Genomic DNA, 21,345 nt, shown 5'->3' with positions numbered 1-21,345 from the left:
TAACAAAATCATTATTACAACGCTAGATCATTGGCATAAAGCCTAAAATAAAGGTTTTTGTTTTCTGTTTCTGTCTTAACATGTGTCTCTTTATCCCTCACCTGTATAGCAGAAACCACTGAAAGTTTCTTGCATGTAAACAGAGACAATTAAGAATGTCAATCTGCACAAGCGCAGCATAAAATATGGGACTTGCAAAGAATGCCAACAAGTTGAGTTTGAAAGCAATCGAATTTGGTACTCAATTTGTTTGAGTATTTTATAGTATATTTTGATTAGTATGTGATTTTGATGTGTAAATAATTGTCATCTGCATAAAAATTAGTAATATAATCAAGGATGATGGTTCATTATGTATTACTGATGGAAATAGAAAATAAAAATGGTCCAAGCTTGGAGAACACCTTTTCAAAAACACTTCCAATAGGGTACACAAACCCCTGAGAAGGAACAACTAAAAGAACAAATCAGGATTTAACTTTTAATTAATGAATCGCTAACAAGTTTTATTTATAGAAGAACAAGGATCTGCACTGGTGTGGAATATGGCTTGCATGTATTTGATTGGCTGATACAGTGTGTTGCTGGATGATGCACGTCTCATTGTGTTGTGGCGAAGGTTGACTAGGTTCTGTTTTTGCCGAAGCACCCTGTAGATTAATTGAAATGAATGCAGAAGCTGCGGGTTTATATGCATTCACTGCCTTAGAGAAAAATATATGTGAATGGATTTTGCTCAATGCTCATTTAGCCTCATTTTTAATTGTGACCAGTGGCCTTCTTCTGTTCCCTTGTCTACACTAACTAAATTAGACTTATTACCATCTAACACATCACAATGTTTCCTGTGATTGAGATATGAGTCAGTCTAAAGCAAAGCAGATCAAGAGAAGCAGACAAAAAGCTTATAGCGAAGATGAAAATAATCCTCTGGATCTAAGTCTTTTGTGAGATCAAAAACAAGGGTACAGTACAACTCACATTTGTGCACAATTCACATATTCACATTTACAACTTCAGAACATCAATGACATAATATGCAGAAATGTAGAGTGATAAACATAGATAGATAGGGAGAAAAAAAAAGTGCATGTACAGCTATTTGATATATACTCTCTATATTTTTTTTTATATAACTTGAATGTCAGGACAAGGCCATTTATTTTTCAAAATCTGACAAATTAAAGAAAGAAGGCCAAGTACAATTTGAGCTTGAACATTATCAAAATATGGTTTAGCATAACAAGACATATCTGATATCAGCTGAACTACACAAACTGCACAAATCATTTTTAGAAGCCATCTTCCCTGCTAGCAGTCCACTCACTCTGATGCAATTGGTTTTACACTTTCTCATCGAAGCTCAGGCCTTTCATATCCATCGCTTTAAGACAGCCTTTTAAACTACAGGTGTCCAGCCTGAGGCAGAAACATGCCCTCCTGTGGCCACAACCACAGATCTGGGATCAGCTCTTTCTGATCCTGCTGAAAGATTTTCAGCTATGAGTAAGAGAGGGCTTGACAAAGACCTGAACTCGGATCAGTCCTGTAATTTTTGAATTTTGCTGCTCTCACCTTGAACTATTTGACGTCTTTCACCTAAGAAGGCCACTGTTTAGGTTACATATTCTGGAAAGCTTTAAAAAAAAAGAGACATGAAATTAAAGAAAAAACAGATGAATCAGTTGTCTTGTGGCATGGCTTTGTATCTTAATGCATTGACATTTGTGGATTAACTGAGCGCTTCTTTATTGACTGTAGCCAGATAATCAGACTGAATTGCCACTTCAACTTCATTCATTCAGCAAGACATTGTGTTCATGTTAGCTTTCTTGTTGGGAGGGTGGTTATTTTGTTTTGTTTTTCCCAAACCAATCAGTAACAAGTGACACATCCGTCCCACCGACATCATTTGCAGTTGTAGTAGCGATTTTTAGGAGTGGTTAAAGCAGCTATAATCAGTATTTTTATATTAACAATGATCATATGACTACTTTTGTGAAAGGAGGTCTTTGTAGTGATGAAACAACAGATTATCACCTTAATCTGCACTTTTAGTTTTACAGAACTTCTGTCTTTCAGCTCATTGTTTTGGTTTTCAGGCCAACTTTACTGTTTTGGTTCATTCTCAAAGCTCTCATCAGCATTGTTTTTGGCCACAGCAGGCTGCTGTTTCCAGGAAAATAGCTGACTGTACGCTCTTTGTCCATCACCAAACAACAGACAGATAGAGTTAACGACTAACGGTATACATAGTGGAGCATTCAAGAGCGAGATATATTCCTCAGTAGTTGTTGGAGACCAGAAACAGTGTTTAAAGGAGAGTGAATATTGGACTTACATTCACCAGGTGGCCAGAAACAGAACTCTTGATGAATGCAAGTTTCGCTTTATGTCTGCTCGATGTGTAAATAGAGCCAGCGTTTTATTAACAAGTTTGCCATATTAACTTTAAAATGTATAATATGTTAGCATTGTGTTCACAGCTTTGTTTTCGCTGCTCGTAAGTGGCCAAAAAATCAGTTTTTGTAGGTTTGACTTAACACAGCATTTACGACAGCTTGTACAGGTGCATCAGTCTCATCCATTGTCACCATTTTTTCCCCCATGAATATAGCATTTTCCAGTCTGTTTAGGAAGATGTCCCCATTCTTAATGCTGCCTACTAATTGGTCAATTGTTTATACAACCAATGTGAACAGGAATCAGTCAGTTACAGACATCAGACCTCTGAATCGCTGCCCAAATCTGAGATGTGGGCGGCGATTCAGAGGTCTGAGCAAGGCTGTCGATACCACCAAGGGGCATAATCATCAGTGACTTCTCTGAATGTCTGTATATATGGACTGATGCAGACTGTAGGCTAGCAGGCAGGCACCCATGTCACCTCTAAGAAATCAAAGTCAGTCATGGCCTCTTATTCTTTCATTTCAGACAGACCACAGATGTCTGCAGAGGACAAGCAGAGAGCCGCTCCTCTGGATAGAGGCCATGCAGAGGTAAAAGATGATTATATTCTGCTTGCTCTCTCTGCTGTCATCTTCTAACATTTCTCTTCCACACAATGGCCATGAGGAGGATGGGTTAGAACACCCGTCACCCTAATGTCTCCCTGCCTTATCATGAGGAGCTCATAAAGATCCACTCCTCTCCCTTCAAGTAGGCCAATCTCTGTGTCAGCCACATGAGGGAAGGTACCGCACACACACAAAGTGCCAGGCTCACTGGTAGATCACCAAAACTGAACGTCAGTAACAGAGTATTTCACCCCCAAAAAACTTGAACTGTAATGACTGAGAAGTGCACTGCCAAGTGGTGATCCGTTTAACCCTTCACTGACCTGTAACCTCTGCCCTCTAACATAGAGCTATTCTCTTGACATCACAGGAATGATGAGCAGAGTGACATGGTAGCATTTTAAATAACTTTTTCTCACTTATTTCCATCAGATGCACTCCTCTGGATCTCCACATATTTTGGTCCACTGCAGTCAAAATTAGGAATAAAAACCTGATGCTATGGGCAGAATAAGGGTAATTGAAGCTAGCAACTATACACCTAAGGTATTTCCTAAATTCTGTGCTTGTATGTGGTATTAATGTGTTTCTGCTGTATGGCTTTTTGGTCTTTAACAGACAGAGACAGCACTGGGTTGTCACAAATACATGATGTGAAAGGGAGAGAAAGAGGCAATTTGGATCCTCATTAAATTTTCAAAAGTCCTGATGGTCCTCTGAAAATTGAACCAACTGTTCCAACGCAGCCTTAATTTTATGCTACAGTAAGTGCAAATTAGTTTCACAAAAATTATTTTTAATCACACTCTGCCGAGTTAATTTGCTGTGTGGTAATTTTCCATGATCCTTCTTAGTATCACACTCAGTCATGAACCATGATGACTTGTATGATCTGTGCAGGCCTGTCCCTGGTTCAGACTCAATGTCTCTCTTGTTAGCAATCTACCGATCCTCCTACCTACTTCATAAACACGATAGAAAGTTTTCCTTCAAGCATCTCTGATGCACAGCAACACTGTAGGCCAAGGAAAGCAAATTAATTATCTTTGGTTATTGGTAATTTTTTGTCATGGCAGCTGTGATCTGAAGTTGAATGCTGGGCACTTCTTATTACATTACATTTATTTGAATAATGCTTTACTCCCAACAACTTACAGTTTTCCCCTTTTTACCTTCTTTTTACATCTCAGACATCTCATGATTTAGAACATGTGTTTTCCTGATGAAGATGCATCCACCACATTAAGGTGTTTATAGCATATATAATTGTATTAATTTGCTAACAGACTTTAGTTACATATTTCAAACCACCATTTACCTAAAGAATAAATACCATCAAGTTCCGTTCTCGCTTCTCTTTACTCTGAACAGCTTTAGTTCCATCTGATTTTAAATCAATGTTGATTCACGCACTTTAGAGATTCACATTCACACTTATATGACTCACTGCAAATTTATCATTGTGTTAAATATGCAGTCAGTTTTTTGTAGCATAGTCATATATTAGACAAAATACACATTATATACATATATTATAAACATATGGAGATAGAGTCCACATTTGTCTTAAACATATGATACATGTTACCTTGTTGTTTTGTGTGCATGTGCCTGTTGCCATTGCGCTGTCTCTTCGTCTTACTTTTTCCAACTCTTAGCTTTCCTTTGTCTTATAAAACTTGAGTAACTTTTGTAAAGAGTTTCCCCTCGGGGATCAATAAAGTATTTCTGATTCTGATTTCTGATTGTCTGTTACAGACAATCCTAAAACTCTGAACTTTGCATTAGCAGTTACATTATGTTGCGCTCCAACAAACTGCATTTTGTATTGTAATTGCCATACCATTACCATATTTATCTGCAACATGGACACAAAGGATTATGTACATTCTGATGCCTGAATGTACATAATCTTATCTTGATAAAGAAAGAAAAAAAAAGATCTTGATAGTCTGTCAGAATCTGTTCATACTCCAAGTTCATTAACATGCATTAACGTCAAGGAAACGTCTTACCTATGCATTTAAATAATAATGTCAGCAGTTAACGTTTCTGTGGTTTGTAGTTGTTTTCAGAGTTTGAAAATGCTTTTCAATGTCATACTTACAGTTGCCGACAAGGACAAATGCACTGCAACTTAAGAAAACACATGCAAATAGACAAAACACAAGCAAATTAAGAAAACATCTTAATTAATTTGACAACACATGCACAGCTTTTCGAAAACACGCCTGCCCCTGCCCTGTGCCCTGTGTTACATGGGCATTGAATCCAAGCCTGTCCATCAAAACAGAAGGTCCAACAGAACAATAAAAAGCCCCTCGGGAAATATGCCAGATCTCAAAATTGGCCCTTATATGAAATTTTGCACTTCCTCCTAGAAGCAGCATATATGATCCCAGGGGCAGGATGATTGGCTCCGCCTGGGAGAATAGAGAGAGAAGGAGGAGGAGAGGGGGAGGAAAGATGAGTGGCTCCATCTGTATGTGGATCTGGGGGGCTTACATCTCCCCCTGGAAAAGCGGGGAATCTTGGGCAGACATCATCGAACACAGACTTAGTTTCTCAGTTTCCTAGCCTTGCGCTCCACGGCTGCCATGTTACAGCCAGTGTTTGCCAACGATGGGATGGACAACGAAACGTCATGTGCCACAGAAAACACATATGGTTTAAAAGTCTTTATGCCTTTTACTGTTGTAGAGCTTTCATTACCTTTAGCTTCAACTGACACGGCAGCTCCAATCCACAGATATTTAAACAATACAGTATGCATTTTGTGTACTACTTTATCACTGCACACCTTTTGCAATAAACATATTTAATAAAGTAGGATTATAGGATAGTAGTATATTTATATAATGTGTGTTCATGTGGGTGTGAATTTGCACATGTAAACCTGGGGGATTGGCCATCTCCCTTGCAGACAGTGGCCATCTGGCCGTGGGGTTTGGAGACAGACACTGTCTGTTGAGCACTATAACCCCTATTTTCATGCCATAATCTCAGATGCCCCTGCCACTCTCTCGGGTCTCCCTTCACACCAAAAGAGACATTCTGAAATGGATGAGAGATGACAGACGGGATGTCTGGCATGGATGGGACTAAAGAGAGAGTGCAAGAGAGGAGTAAAAAAAAAAAAAAATCACCGTTGTCAGTTGGCCAAATCAAGCAGACACATATCATCATTCTGTTGGGTAAGGATCCAAATCAATATCTTGTTACTGACAAAGCTAGTAGGTTTGATGTATGCTGTTGTTCTGTCCTCAGGTTTATCACACAGTCCTGATGTGTAAATGTCTACAGAAACATTAGTGTGAAGAAGTAGCTCATAGCTAGGAAAGTGTGTTCGGTGATGGTGGCTCATCGCACATTTTCATGTCTGACCTATGTTTTGTTCCTGATAGTTTGAAAGGCCTTTTAGCTATAAATCAGGGCATGCAGTGGTTTTCTCTTTGGGTTCAAAACAGGGCAGCCTGTGTTAATAAGAAATGCATATGGAGTACACGTGACCGTGGAGCAATATGTGAAGAAAATAGAGACTACAAGGTCCGCACTAACGGAATGTAAAACTCAGTTGACGGTTATAATCAGATAAGTGTCATAATTACCAAGGGTAGAGGGGCATATAGTAATGAAGTGTGGAAGCAAGTGCCCATAAAAGCTATAAAAGCTGAGGTTACATAATTAAAATCATTTCCAGCTAACAGAGATGATGTTGTGTATTTTCTCAGTGAAGCCTGAGAGCTATTTCCGGCAGACAACTCAAATCGCACTACTACACTGTTTGGGCCCCAACAGTAACGTTGCTGATGAAGGTGGTGGGAGCTGGCAGCATGTAGATAGCAGAAGCCCTGGGATAGTTAGCTATTGTGGAGAGCCAACAGAAGACACTTAAATTCAATTCAATTACATTTTATTTATATAGCGCCAATTCATAACAGAAGTTTTCCTATAGAGCAGGTCTAGACCGTACTCTTTATAATATTATTTACAGAGCCCCAACAAATCCTACCATGAGCAAGCACTTGGCGACAGTGGCAAGGAAAAACTTCCTTTCAAGAGGCAGAAACCTCGAGCAGGGGATTTGCACACCATTACTTTATTGTATAGAACTTAACATCCACCATATAATGCCAAGAGTCCATGTTTCTCCATTCACTAGTCATAGAGCAACAGTAGAACATGGTTATCATGACTTGCACCCACTCATTACTGAAGAGAGTTTTCTTGTGGACACCGGTCGGAGGAGTACAGCATCAGTTTACTGCAGCACACAAGTCCATCATAGTTATTGCCTTTCGGTAACTCAAATGTTATTCTTATTTATGTGTTGTTTGTTCTTAACTTAGCTAGTCACTGGTAAGCCTACATTCAGGAATCGTTTGGGTTCTGTTCAGAGATGGAGGGTGTGTGAACCCCGCAGCTTATGGGGCTTATGGAGTGCTGTGTGCTGTCACCAGAGCTAGCTGTAGTTGGTCAGTAAATATCTCTGAACTGCAGGTGGGCTGCTTGTTAAACCACAATGTCCTGTTTTCTATTTCTTTAGATGTTAAATAGAGAAGATGGGACGTGTGAATGTGGAAGCTTTGGAGTTCTTAGAAGGCTCCTTTGACAGAGCTTGGCTGAGTTATGAAAAATAATGTAACAAGTAATATAACTAATTACTTCTGCTGTTGAATAATTTGTAAAATAATGTAATGACTTTGTTAATTAGTAATAAGTTCTGCGTAATTAATAATGTTTTTCAAGTAAGTTGCACACCACTCACTGTAACCAGGTCACTAGCAGAGTAATGTATGGCCTTGTTGATGTAAACATGACTGTTGTCTTGCACAAAGACATTCAAATAATTATTTCCCTGTAATATTGGCCTCATGAGGAGTTCTTTTGAGCATTTGTCACTGTGTCAGAGTGTGATGCAGTGACGGACATGTTTCATGTGAGGTGGCTGATTTAACTACAACAGCTGAAATAAGGAGCTCTTCTTTTGCTGTGGTAAGCAATGTCTGTGTGTGAGGAATTGGTGTCCTGACAAATAAGATTGGAGATCAGGTCAATCCAAACGTCAAATAGAAATGAAAAAAAGATTTATTTTTAAACTTTAAACCATTATCGTGATACCAAAGTGTTTAGAACACCATGCCAAACCTGCCTGACATTTTAAAAAAATATGTCTCTTTGTCTCACTGTTTTCACTCCTCTGTGTCCTAATATTGTTTGACACAAATCTAATTTGCTGTAATCCTGTTGTACATTCTCGGCCAAACATTATGCCCGGTGTACTGACATGCTCTCTGTCTCCTTAAAAATTCTTCTCTCCATCTCCTCCAAAATCTGGGACTAAAAAATAGACTTGGCTTAATTAATGTTATTCTGTTCTATAGGTAATGAGACATTTTTTTTCCACATCCCTTACACACCATCTTTTTCACTGTCTCACTCGTTTCTCTTCTTCTTACCTTCTCTATCCCCCAGCAATGAGTAAGGTAGCAGCTTAATTCTTACTGTTTGTGCATAAATATGAATGTGCTTAAGCGTGAGTCCACCTGTGCAAACCTTTGGCCCGGATGGGACGAAAATATCATTAGACTAGACACTGCACTGTACGGCACTCCACTCAGAACAGATAAGCTCTGCACACTACGCTCTGTCTCACTTTTTACCAACTTATTTTATGCTGAAAAGTTAATAAAATAGCTTACATTTTTTAACACACAGTGAGAGTGAAAGGAGAGATGAGATGAAGGACAGACGGAAGGTATTGGAGTGGATACTTGATGAGTCAGGAAATAATAGGGATGTCATCGCCTTCCTTTCGAATCACACATTTCATCGGAGCTGTGTGTTGGACGTGATTTCCCAGCCCTGACTGCGACAGAGCTCATAAACCTCAGGCGTCTCCGTGCTTTCAATTTGGACAATGTTGCTTGGAATAAGACATTGTGAAGCTGCAGTGTCAGAGAGAGAGAGACAGAGAGCTGAGAGCATCAAGAGCATACTCTTATTAATAACTCATATGCACAAGCATGGTGTTATTGAGCATGTGCCGCTTACAAACACTCAATGTCACTCGCTCTTAGCAGATAAGAGGAGGGAGACAATTATTGTGGCCCATTATACAGAACCTTATCTCTGTGAATGACCCAGAGTAATACTTCAGGGTCTCAGGTTAGTCAAATAGGTCATTACTTTGCGTAATGAGGGATTGCTGGAGATTTAAAACCTAATGAATACACATGCATTGTTGAGTATTGTGAGGTATTTGCTCTAGCAGCATTGACTGATTATCTAGGATTCAATCTTTGTGTGTTGTGTCTCCCACACACACACACACACACACACACACACACACACACACACAGGGACGTTTGTGAATATCAGAGCTTCATGCTGAAGTGAATGTTCTATTCCAGTGTGCTCTCTATCTACAGTATAGATCACCTGTCACTCTGTGTGGGTGGAGGACAAGCAATCTGCTCTGCTGCGAAACACGTATGGAGGCTTGAGTCTATGGAAACTGAATCTTCATATTATAAATATAACTGACATAAAGCTTGTTCAAGGGTTTTTAACACAGTAGGCCTTTTTCAGGCATTAAAGTTTTTTTTAATACCAGAGATGATTGTTTTGATGCGATTGTTTTGATGCAAGCCTTTCCCCTAGAAATTATGCTTATATAATACTAAATTAAAGTAATTTACCTTTGTTGTGGAAACGTGGGTGCGTAATAGGTATTCACTTAAGATTGTAGGTGTTGGTTGGATTAAAGTGACCTTGGGGTTTCTGTCAGAACACACAGGAGGCTCAGATACAGTTAATTCTTCTTTATTGACTTTTCTCTTAACACAACAGCACAGTATAGGCTTACAGGCATAGAGGTGAAGAATGTGTCATCTATAATGTATTAATATTTGATCAAAAATTTTCACTGTTTTTATTTTGAATTATTTTGTTGTCTTATGCCTTCCCTTTGGAAGCTGTAAAAGTGCTGTATAAACTTTATTTCCTATCATTATTATTATTATTAGTAGTAGTAGTAGTATAACAAGAACAAATACAAAGTGCCAGAATTAAATAAGAATCAAGCAACTAAACATACACAACTTAAATGGCTTATTACCAGAATTACAAAGAAATTCTTCAATGATGTGCACATATTTTTATGAGCCTAATCAGCAATAAACAATAAAGTTATATTAAACTATTTTCAACATGCACTTAAATAAAGAAGTTATACTGGCTTCTCCTTTAAGTTGCAATAAACACAGACTTCCATTCCATTTACATAATTACAGTTACTAACAGTTTTAGCAAAACTAAACTAGCATTAGCATAAACCAACATGCTGTGAAAGGCTACTAAATGTCCCATTTTGTCCTTAATAATTGCTTCTACTCACAGTTGGTCAGAGATGCACACAGCTCACACAACTCTGATGCAGGAAAGTCCACTGCTTTGCTTTTCCTGTTTAGTGCAGAAAGCACAGCTGCGCACTTTCTTCACAAGCGGGCAATTGCATAAGTTAACAGTCTTTCCAACAGTGGGAACATTTTTTTCTCCTGGGAACGAAGTGTTACGTTCTTGCATGACACAGCATTTATAGGGAGGATGTAGGGGTGTAAGCCATACAAAGCGTGGGACTGTGACATTGGAATAACTGGGGTTCGTAACCTGTTCGAGTCCTGTATTGTAGCAACTAAAGCAAGGTTAGGATAAGACCGTGGGACTGTATGTCAATAATGTCTCGTGCTTCAAGTCACTTTAGACTTTCAATATTAAACCAAGACCACAATCTTTGTGAGTGCCTGTAGCCAACAGACATTTTTTTTATCATGTTTTACATGCTACAAGTGGATAATGTAGGAAAAAAATAAAATACGTTGTCAAATAACATTTTGCAGATATGAGACATTAATTAAAAACGTTTCCTCATTATGATGATGTAAAAAACCTAATTGGGGCAGCATTACTCTCTCAAAATACATTTGCTGTTATGTACGATATAGGAGACAGGGTTGTACATGGACTGTTATATACTGTATCTCCAATGTGCTGTGTAGAGCTGCAATGCAGTATAGACGCCCTGCCTCCTCATTCTATCACAATTAATTATTAGTGGATCTGGCTCCTTTGGGTGAACAACACTATCAATACTGCATCTACTTGCTGCGATCAATGAACAAGTTATTTAGGGAATTGGCCACCCCCTACTCATACACTAACTCGTTCCTGCTCACACACTCTTATGTTTAAGTTTCTCTTCATTACAGTCGCCTCAAATAGCTCTTATAAAACACATACATTGCCACACCACTTTCTATTCTTACTCTTTATAGCGTGTGGCCTTACTAGTGTGTACAGATGTTCCCCTCCTCGTCTCCATTGCAGTGAGCAGTCCATTAGCAAATGCCAATAAGCCCTCTGTAGCGTGACAGCATGTTCTCAAACAAATTAGAGGCCTAAAGACAACAGGAATATTATTATTTTCAATCTTCCATCATGTGTTCATTAATCTTCATTTGGACTTGATGAGTGTGGCAATCAAATGAAATTATATCCCTGTTTTGGCCTCTTGTGGATACCCCCTCACATACACTCATATCTAATGCAATCTTGCAAGCTATTGGAATGAAACAAAATTTCCAAACGACTTTAGATTAATTTTGTCTGATTAGCAGCTAAATATATCACCAAGCTCCTTCAAAGTCATTAACAGTGACAACAATGGCAGCAGAAGCAAACACATCACAGAGCAAATGCCCAAATCAAGCAGGAGCAGAATCAAGACCTTTAAATATTGATAAACATCATACAGAAGCCTTTGTTTGATTGTGCAAACACTGCCAAATCTGTCGTGCCCAAATCTGAGATCTTGCCTGGTAATTAGAAGGTGTGTGTTCAGGGCCTGGCTCCATTGCTTTAAATCACTGTAATTGCCCCTGATCTCCTCTTAAAACATCACTATTCATTCCCCCATAATTACCGGCACATCTGCGGGAACACACGTGCCTCCATCCTCTCTGACATCACTGTGCAGTCTGCCTGGCCAGTGTGCTGCTATCTGTTGGTGGTCTGACTGGTTGAGTTAAGAAAGAGCAGCATTTTGTGTAACTGTACAGACAAAAACATTTTATTATGACATTATAACTTTGATTTACAAAAGTCCTAAATTTCAGTCCTTCCTAACCTCCCTACGTCTCTGCACATTACTGATCAGCAGCAGTAATAACTTTTCAAAAAAGCTAGACATCCTGCTGCTTTGTGTCCGCAGGCAAATTTCAAAGCAATATTTTATTGTACAAATGTGACAAAACATGTAGAGAGGGTAATGGTAACAGTTCTCTGCTTCAGTGTGGTCTTTGATGAGACTCAGCAAAAGGTTTTTTGAATATATTGGAGTATTTTCTGGTCACTAGAGCAAGGAAACTACAGTATATAGCATCAAAATGGCCAACTTGAAGGGTATGTGCAAGGTGTACGATATATACATAGATATACATATATATAAATATAAGTGTGGGTGTGATTGTACACATTGCACATACCCTTCAAGTTGGCCATTTTGATGCTATATATATATATATATATATATAGTAAAATATAAAATATTCTAAACTGAAGAAACTTTTCTGCCAGTTGCATAGCTTGCGCCTTTCCTTTACATAATCCCTGGTGTTGAGGCTCATTTTCCTGCTTTCACAACAACCCATTCATTTTATGTACAGTTTAAAAAAACTGCTTTCAGTCTTGAAAAGAAGCCTGTGCTGGATAATCCATCATGGCAAATATGATTTCTTTTTATGGTGCCAAAGTTGAGTGTTTTCCTAACACTGTTTGTATTCATAACAACAGTATTATTAGACGAAAGACTATTTCACTCTCTTCGATTGGATAAACAAGACACTGTAAACATAAGTTGGAGATAAAACTTTTTTACCACTTGCAATTACTGACATCTTCTTCCCAGACATCCTAAGCAGAGCTTAATGCAATCACTGAGGATGTCAGTGATTGCTTTATGCTCTGCTTACTTTCAATCAAGTCATTCCCATGAAATAATACCTTACACATGTTACTATCACATTGATGTCTTTTATTTCACGTCTTTGTCAGGTGAGACATCATTTAGTTTGTTTCATGCAAAGTTTGATACTGTTTAGTTTAGAAGAGTCTACAGCCATGCTAGCAGCTCTGTGAGGCAGCGATGCTTTGAGCTAAAAGCTAACATCAGCATGCTAACATGAACACACAGACAGTGCAAACATGCAAACATGATGTTTAGCAGGTATAATCTTTACCATGTTCACCATCTTAGTTTAGCATGTTAGCATGTTGACACTTGCCAATTAGCTCTAAACACAAAGTACAGCTGAGGCTGATGGGAATTTCATTAGTTTTACAGGTATTTAGCCAATTGGAGTATGGGAGTAATTATAATTGTGACCTGATGATGGGGCTAGATGAAAAGTTAAGGAATCACAAAAGTTATTACAATTCATCCTGAGGGGTACATGAATGTCTACCAAATGTCATGGCAATCCATCCAATAGTTGTTGAGATATTTCACTCAAAAGCACAAACGTCAACCTCATAGAGGGGCTAGAGGAAATGTGATGGGATAACCAAAGTCATCTGGGAACCATGAATGTCTGTACAAAATTTCATAGCAATCCAGTAACTAGTGTTATCCAATAGTTGTTATGACATAACAACAAACTTCAAATTGTTTGTAAAAATCTTTTTCTGCTCAAAACTAGGTTATGTGTCTGCTTGGATTTGAAAGTTTGGTTCAGCTGAAAGCTCTCACCCCTCCCTAACTGTGATGCAATATGCTACATGCTGAGCGGTGGTTAGTCAGTCTCCCCGTGTCCCATGACCCCCAGTGTCACACACTATGTACCCACAAGGCCACGCCTCCTACAGTCATTGCTCCCTCACTCCTCTGTTGCATTTTTTGAATATGCTGGGAGAGAGGGTTCTAGCAGAATTTGAGGGTGTAGTTACTCTGTAAATCACTGTAATCTCCTTTGAAGTTGGCCTGCTGCCACGCTATTTAAATCAATAGCGTGGCAGGAGTATTATGCAGGACATCTGTCTTTTATCATGGTCTCACCTTGACACTTGGCTGCACATTTGCATCCATTCTGCCGAGTCATTGTTGACAAACTTTGGCACAGTAGAGAGAGACAATCATGAGGAAACTTTGAGGTAGCGCCCATGTGGGCCTAGGGCAGCAGAAATCACGTGTGACCTAATTCTCAGCTGTCCTAGATATAAACACTTGGCTTCCAGTAGATTACTGTCCTCCTCAGCTCATGATCAAAGACAGCCAGAAACAAACGACTGCAACACGAGAGATGGAGAGACACTGAGGGAGGAATGTCGAATGAAGAGGATGTGTTAAGAAGAAAGGATTTAGAGAAAGAAAGACATGTAAGAGCTGGATGATGGAGGCATACATGTTCAGGCGCAGATAACGTGACATATAAGCAGACCTTTATATACATCATTGTCTGCTGAAGGATATTCACACTTGTGTCCTCCCTTCTTCTAATTTCTTTTCCCATGTTGTTGACATCAATAGGTCTGGATACTGTCTTTGTCTTTGTCTTTGTCAGGAACTTAAAGCAGCTATATTCGATATTTTTCTAATAAAAATGTATCAAATGACAATGTGAAAACAATGTAAAAAAGGGTTGCTCATAGTGATGAACAGACAAAGAATTATCACTTAAATCTGCAGCTCCTCTCGGCTTTTCTGAGCTTTATAGCAAATTTCAACTCATTGTTTAGCTGTCCAGTCTGCAACTTTGCTGTTTTGGTTCACTCTCACCGCCGGTCATAGCGCAGTCTTTCAGTGAAAAAGCTCTAAAAACCTGCTGTTCACTATATATACCTGCTCAGCTTTAAACAGCAGACAGAAAAAGTTAGCGACTAGCTGGTGAACATGGTGGACTATTTAGTAGCTGAAGAGCCAGATATTTCTTTCAGGAGTTGGTAGAGACCAAAAACAGATATAAAAGAGAGTGAATATCGAACTTACATTTGCCTGATGGGCAGAAACCCATTTCAGAATAACATGTATTATATTACTTGATTATACTTATTGATGAATCAGTGTGTAAAGATCATTTTAATGTTGCAGTAAAGGTGGGGCTAATTTTAACTCCTTTGCATACTGCTGGCTGGCTTAATATATAATAATGCATCATAATTTATTTGTTGATTATATTTAGTTTTAATAATCTGAATCAAAGTAACTAATAACTATAGTTTTCAAATAAATGTTTTCAAGTAAAAAGTACAATATTTGTCATTGAAATGTAGTGGAATAGATGTATCAAGTAGCAGAATATGGAAATACTCAGGTAAAGTACCTCAAAACTGCACTTAAATACAGTACTTCAGTAAATGTGCCAGCACTGTATTTGGCTGTATTTTCCTTATTAGTATTATAATTGTTATTACTGTAATGATTTATTGTGGTTGTGTAACAGTGGGTGGCAGCAATAAGGTGATGCTGTGTCTGCAGAAGAGGCAGCAAAAGCAGATCATGCAGTGTCATTGTTTATCCTAAAAACTTGTTACATCAGCCTTTATCTCATCTTCTCTTTATCAATACTCCAACTTTTCCACTTTAGCCATTCCATTCAGTTTTTTATGTGCTTTAAAACTTTTGATTGTACTTTGTGTACTGTATAAATTAACCAACAAAACCCTCCAGCATAAGTGCATAACAGTTAGTCCTGGTGCAACATACAGGAAAACCTGGATAACAATGCACTGGAGGGCCCTATTAGCCCATTTATATTAGCTCTCTGTCACAACCTGTGTGGCTGTAGGGTTAACCAGGGCCGACGTGCAGTGGAGCATTCATGTCCTGTCCTTGTCTCTCTGTTTCCCAAGCTCCATCACTCAGGCTCATGCAGAGGCAATATTAATCATCATAACCTCCTTCCATGCACAAGCTGCAGTAATGAAAATAAAACACACTGTGATGCTTATTCACCAAAGCGAAATCTATCAATAACTGTTGCTCATTTATTTCATAATTAGCATAGGATCCTCTGGAGCTTTGCAATGAAAACCAAATTTTCTCTTTTGGTATACCTTTTGTAAATCATTTTAATTTTTAAAATTTTCTTTTTAATGTTTATTAATTTTAGATTACTGAGGAGGCTTACAATTAATTTAAAACATTTCCTAGTAAGGATGTGCTTTTCTTTGCTTGTCTTAAGTCTTAATATCATTGGGTTAACATTTTCTAACATTTTATACAACAATAAATAGATGAATCAAGAAAATAATTAGCAGATTAATCAACAATAAAAAAATAACCGATAATAGAAACAATAGTTAGTTTCAGCCCTATACTTTACATAATAAGATATAACATACAAAACATATTATAAGCTTATGAAATATGATGCATTGTTATGGATGAAACCACCTAAAAGTATATTAAGTAGTTAAAATTAGCGTCACCTCGACCAGCTACACCATTAAAATGTTGCCTGCATGTTAATTCATTAGTAGTAATAATCCTATAATATATATAATAATAAAACAATGACAGGGACCATATACTGCATAATGAGTACTTTAGTTTTGATGCTTACTGATAATACCTGTACATTTACTTAAGTAGGATTTTGAATGCAAGACTTTTGCATGAAATGGAGTATTTTTTTACATTGTTGTATTGCTACTTTTACTTAAGTAAAGAATCTGAATACTTCTCATACTACTGCCATAGTGCATCAAAAGTACCTGCAGCAGAAACGTCAACTCATCCCCACAGCGAATGTGATCATAATAACAGCAAGCTCTTGGCCCTTCTCCCTTCAGCAAGGTCAGAGGTCAGATTCAGCTAGAGGACATTACCTTTGTAGCTGGTTAGCATTCGAGTAAAAACACAAGACCTGTCTCTTCAGTCACAAGACCAAAGATGATAACATCCTCTACAATATATTTGAAAGATGCAACATATCAGAGTAACATGGCTTTAGAAATCTATTTTTTGCCATGGACTGCTCAAAGGCTGACTTTCCCACGTCAATTACAGAGTTTTTCCAAAGGTGATTTAACAGTCCTTTTGAACCAAGGACAGTCCTATAGTGCGTCTGCTGCAGAAGAATAGGATAAATCAGATTGTGTGAGTTCCCTGATGAAACAGAAGAGTATTTCTGCTTGGTGTCATCATACTCATTATGAGACACCCATTTATAGATCTGAGAAGGTGCTCTCACATCCTTAGAATAGCCATGAGGTCAAATTGAGAAGCGCTTTACTTTAAACAGTCAGAAGTGTGCCAGGCACAGGTCTGAAATATGCAGCACTTCACAGAATATGTTCTGTCTTCTTTGTAATGCACTGACATTTGTGCCTTGAATGACAAATTTCTCCTACTGTACTGTGCATTACTCACTTGCTGAAGGTATTTGGACGGTACCTTGATGTATTTCTCCCAGAGCTGCAATGAAAACCCAGCTGTGTACTGTATTAAACAAACAATGAGGTGTTTAGATTAGTCAGTAGTTGATATACAGGAAATTAATAACCAACAATTTTGTTAGAAGAGTAATCATTTAAGTCCTTTATCAAGAAAAAATGTTAAAGAATCCCTGTATGAAGCCTCTGAAATGTGAGTGTGCTGCTTTTCCCTGTTTTGTATTATTGTAAATGGAATATATTTGGGTTTTGGACAAAACAAGCAATCTGCACCTTGGGCTTTGGGAGCTTCTGATTAGCATTTTTCACTGTTGTCAGACATTTTATTGACTTAACAATTAATAAAGAAATTATAATGGAAAGAATCTGTAGTTGCAGCCCTATATTTGTGATCATGAGTGGTTCATGTAGAGGATAGCAAGTGATACATGTAATCCGAAGGTGTCTGCTCACTTCTTCCCAGTCCTCTTCCCTTCCACTCTGCCTTGTCTGCCTTCATCATTTATGAGCTCCTCAGCTTAAACTGGGCTGGAAGCAGTGGTGCAAGACGTACTCAGATCCTCACCCTAAAAGTACCAAAACAAGAATGGAAACATATTCCATTACAAGTGAAAGTCCAACATTCAAGTACTTATGTAAAACCGTAGTATGTCAGCAAAATGTACTATCAAAAGTTCTCATTCTGCAGACAAATGTCCCCCATCAGTGATATATTATATTACATGATTAATACAGATGCATTCATATAAATGAAAACATCTAAGAAGGAAACTTTGGTGCAACTGCTAACGTGATGGAAATATGACATTTATGTTTGATTCATGTATTAATTTACGGAGCGTTACAGTCTCCTCATCGCTCCACACATATCTGATGTTTTTGTCTGCCGCCATTTTTAGCAGAAGCTTCAGTAGACTTTTAATTCACATGCTTCATATATGTCATGATTAATTTGCTAAGTCTGTTTCCACTGCACTTTGACGCATTTTACTTTTATTCATATACAAACTTTTCCACCTCGTAAAAACTTTTTTGCAATAATTTGAGGGTTTTATTTTAATTGTCAGTTTCCACTCAGGTTTTTTTAATGCACAAATTTAAAATGAGCATAAAAACAAGTGGATGGACTTATAGAGATCCCAAACATGAAAAGGGAGCCTGAGTCGATGCTGCTTTTTTGTTTAGTGGTCAAAAGCCAAAAAGGTTGGGAACTACTGATTTAATCTTTAACAATGTATTGTGTTTTATAAACTGATCATAGGTTTTTTATGGAAAATCTTAATCTGCAAAGTAACTAGTAACTATAACTGTCAGATACATGTAGTGGAGTAAAAAGTACAATATTTCCCTCTGAAATGTAGTGGAGTAGAAGTATAAAGAAGCATAAAAGGGAAATACTCAAGTAAAGTACAAGTACCTCAAAATTTTACTTAAATACAGTATTTGGGTACATGTACTTTGTTACTTTTCACTGCTTGTCCTGTAAATGATTGAACCATTTATATTGTACCATATTACGTTATGGGCTTGATCTTACCATAAAATGTAGGTGTTTCAACTCTTAGCCTCTAGACCCTGTGCAGATTTTCATTGGTGAGTTTAAATCAGATAAGTGATAAAATATTGATTGCCGCTGAGTGGAAATATAAAACAACAGCTCTGTTGAAACCACAAAGAAAATTTCATAGCATGAAAAGATTGCCTGGTGAAACAATGTCTGCATAAAGAAAACTCTCCCTCTCCAGAAGTGTCTGGATATCTGCCACGAGAATAATAATACCCCACATTTAAACACTGTGGAGCACCAGTGTAACAATACATGTTTGAAATAACTATCGGAGGGGCCATTCATGCAACCTTTTTTAATCACCTTACTGCCTTCCTCCATTCTCCACATCCTTTTCTCTCTTACCTTGTGCTCAATACACCTCCACATAGCCCAGGAATCTCATTCATCACTGCCAGTCCAGACTGGATATTAGTAACCCCGCAACAGTTTGCAAGAGTGTATTATCTCCCCGCTGCTTGTCTCCTTACTTCATCAGATAGTTGCCCATGTAATGGAGTAATTTCCAGAAAGGCTGAGCAGCTCATTAGAGCTTTGTTGTTGGTCCGGCCATGATGTGTGTGTGGGATTGATTCACACTGACCTTTTTGCCATTGTTTCTGTGGGCACTGAGATCTACTGTGTGTGAGCATTCTCTTGTTCAAACACTACTCTAAAGTTAAAAACAGGCTCACATACTACAGTATAGTGTGTGTACATACCAGTGGTGGAAAATGACTCAGTAAATTTACTGTACCTAAGTACTGTACTTAGAATTGTGATCTACTTGTATTTTACTTAAGTTTTTCTAATTTATGTGACTTTAAGGTTTTACTCCACTACATTTATTTTAGGGCTATAGTTACTGGTTACTTCACAGATTAAGTTTATAAAATACATTGTTAAAACTTAAACCAGTTCCCAAACTTTTTGGCTTATAACCCCTTACAGAAAAGCAGTGTGTAGTAATAATACCTCTGTACTTAAGTAAGATTTTGAATCTTTTCTAGGACTTTTACTTGTAATGGAGTTTTTTTAAAACATTTTTTTATTGATACTTTTACTTAAGTAACGGAGTACTTCTTCCACCAGTGGTACATACTCACCTGAGCAAACAAGCAATTTCATTTTAAATGGGAAAACAAGCATTAGATCTTGCTTTCAAATGCTTAAGGATGCATTAAAAATATACCCTGTGTAGGCACTCAAAGCACTCAAAAAGAGGAAGGTTCTGGAGGATAGAGGTGTCTTTACACTCTGTGAATATCATCCTAGTAAGGGCTTATGGTAAAGAGTGCAGGCGTTAAAGGGCTTACTGAGCATATGGCAACTCTCAGAAGACTTTCTTTGAAATCCCTTCCCTCTGTTTTCCCTGCAACCCACAGAAGTCTCTCCCAGTTGATATTCTCAATGCAGAGCCATGTGTGTCTCCCCGTGCCCTCGGTCTATGGGTGGCATTATAGACTCAGCAGGGTGATCAGTGGGGGTCAGAGCCAGCATTTAACCCTCTGTAGCCCCAGCATCCTCTCTCCCTCCTGGACACCTGTTCTTCTTTCACATGGGGAGGCAGCCATTGACCCAGAGGTGAGACCAGTGATATGGTACAAAGGTAGAGATGTTTCTGAAAGAGCAAAAGAGAGGAATCAGGTCTCTGACTGACTGGAGAGCAGGGTGCCCGGCTAAGAAAGGTCTTTATCTAATACTATTAAGATCAATCAGGGCCTCAAGTTAGGATGCTGCTGTCTTTTCTTCCACTCACACGCCCCTCTATCCAGAGACAAACACGGATCTACTTGACGTGGAAATTTAGAAACTATTTCAGTTACAAGAACAGAGATTTCTGCTTGAGTGATGTAGAAAATGTTAATTGTTTGTTGAGAAACGTGTGCGCTTGTGTCTCTGTTCATGTAAAATTGAAATTGATTGGGGGAAAAAAATTGGATGTGTATGTATGAGGTCCCAATCCCTTGCCAGAAAGACAGACTGAGAGAAAACAGAATTGGAGGAGCCAAGAGGGAGGGATTCATAGTGGATTTGGGTCATAGATTGCCAAGAGGGATCATATTGTATGTGTGCATATGTGTGTGTGTCAGGGTCTGTGAATGTGTATGTTTGCGTGGGTTTCTTTTCTGTCTGTATGTGTGTTGTCACGTGTGTCTGTATCAGTTACACAACAGATTTCCTGATTAAAACCAATTATGTTTTGTCTCTCATATGGAGAACCATTCTGAAATGAAAATCTTTTAACAGGGTTATAGTATCAAAGTTACTAAAAAGCAAATTAATATAATTTTAAATGTATACAAATACGCATTAACTTTTAGCCATACT

The 21,345-nt window shown here is 38.1% G+C and overlaps 1 protein-coding gene across 6 annotated transcripts in view; it reads left to right on the top strand.

Moving 5' to 3' along the window:
* The window catches only part of LOC122885894 (interleukin-1 receptor accessory protein-like 1-B), a 304,362-nt gene that overhangs the window by 20,493 nt on the left and 262,524 nt on the right, over positions 1 to 21,345 (top strand). For all 6 annotated transcript variants that reach the window (XM_044217634.1, XM_044217632.1, XM_044217633.1 and 3 more), the window contains exon 3: positions 2,935 to 2,999. In XM_044217634.1, coding sequence (XP_044073569.1) covers positions 2,935 to 2,999 — 65 coding nt within the window. The remainder of the gene's footprint in view (positions 1 to 2,934; positions 3,000 to 21,345) is intronic.

This window comes from Siniperca chuatsi, linkage group LG12, assembly GCF_020085105.1.
Source record: "Siniperca chuatsi isolate FFG_IHB_CAS linkage group LG12, ASM2008510v1, whole genome shotgun sequence".
Lineage (NCBI taxonomy): Eukaryota > Metazoa > Chordata > Actinopteri > Centrarchiformes > Sinipercidae > Siniperca > Siniperca chuatsi.
Note: the sequence above shows the minus strand (reverse complement) of the source record. Positions and strands in the feature narration are given on the sequence as shown.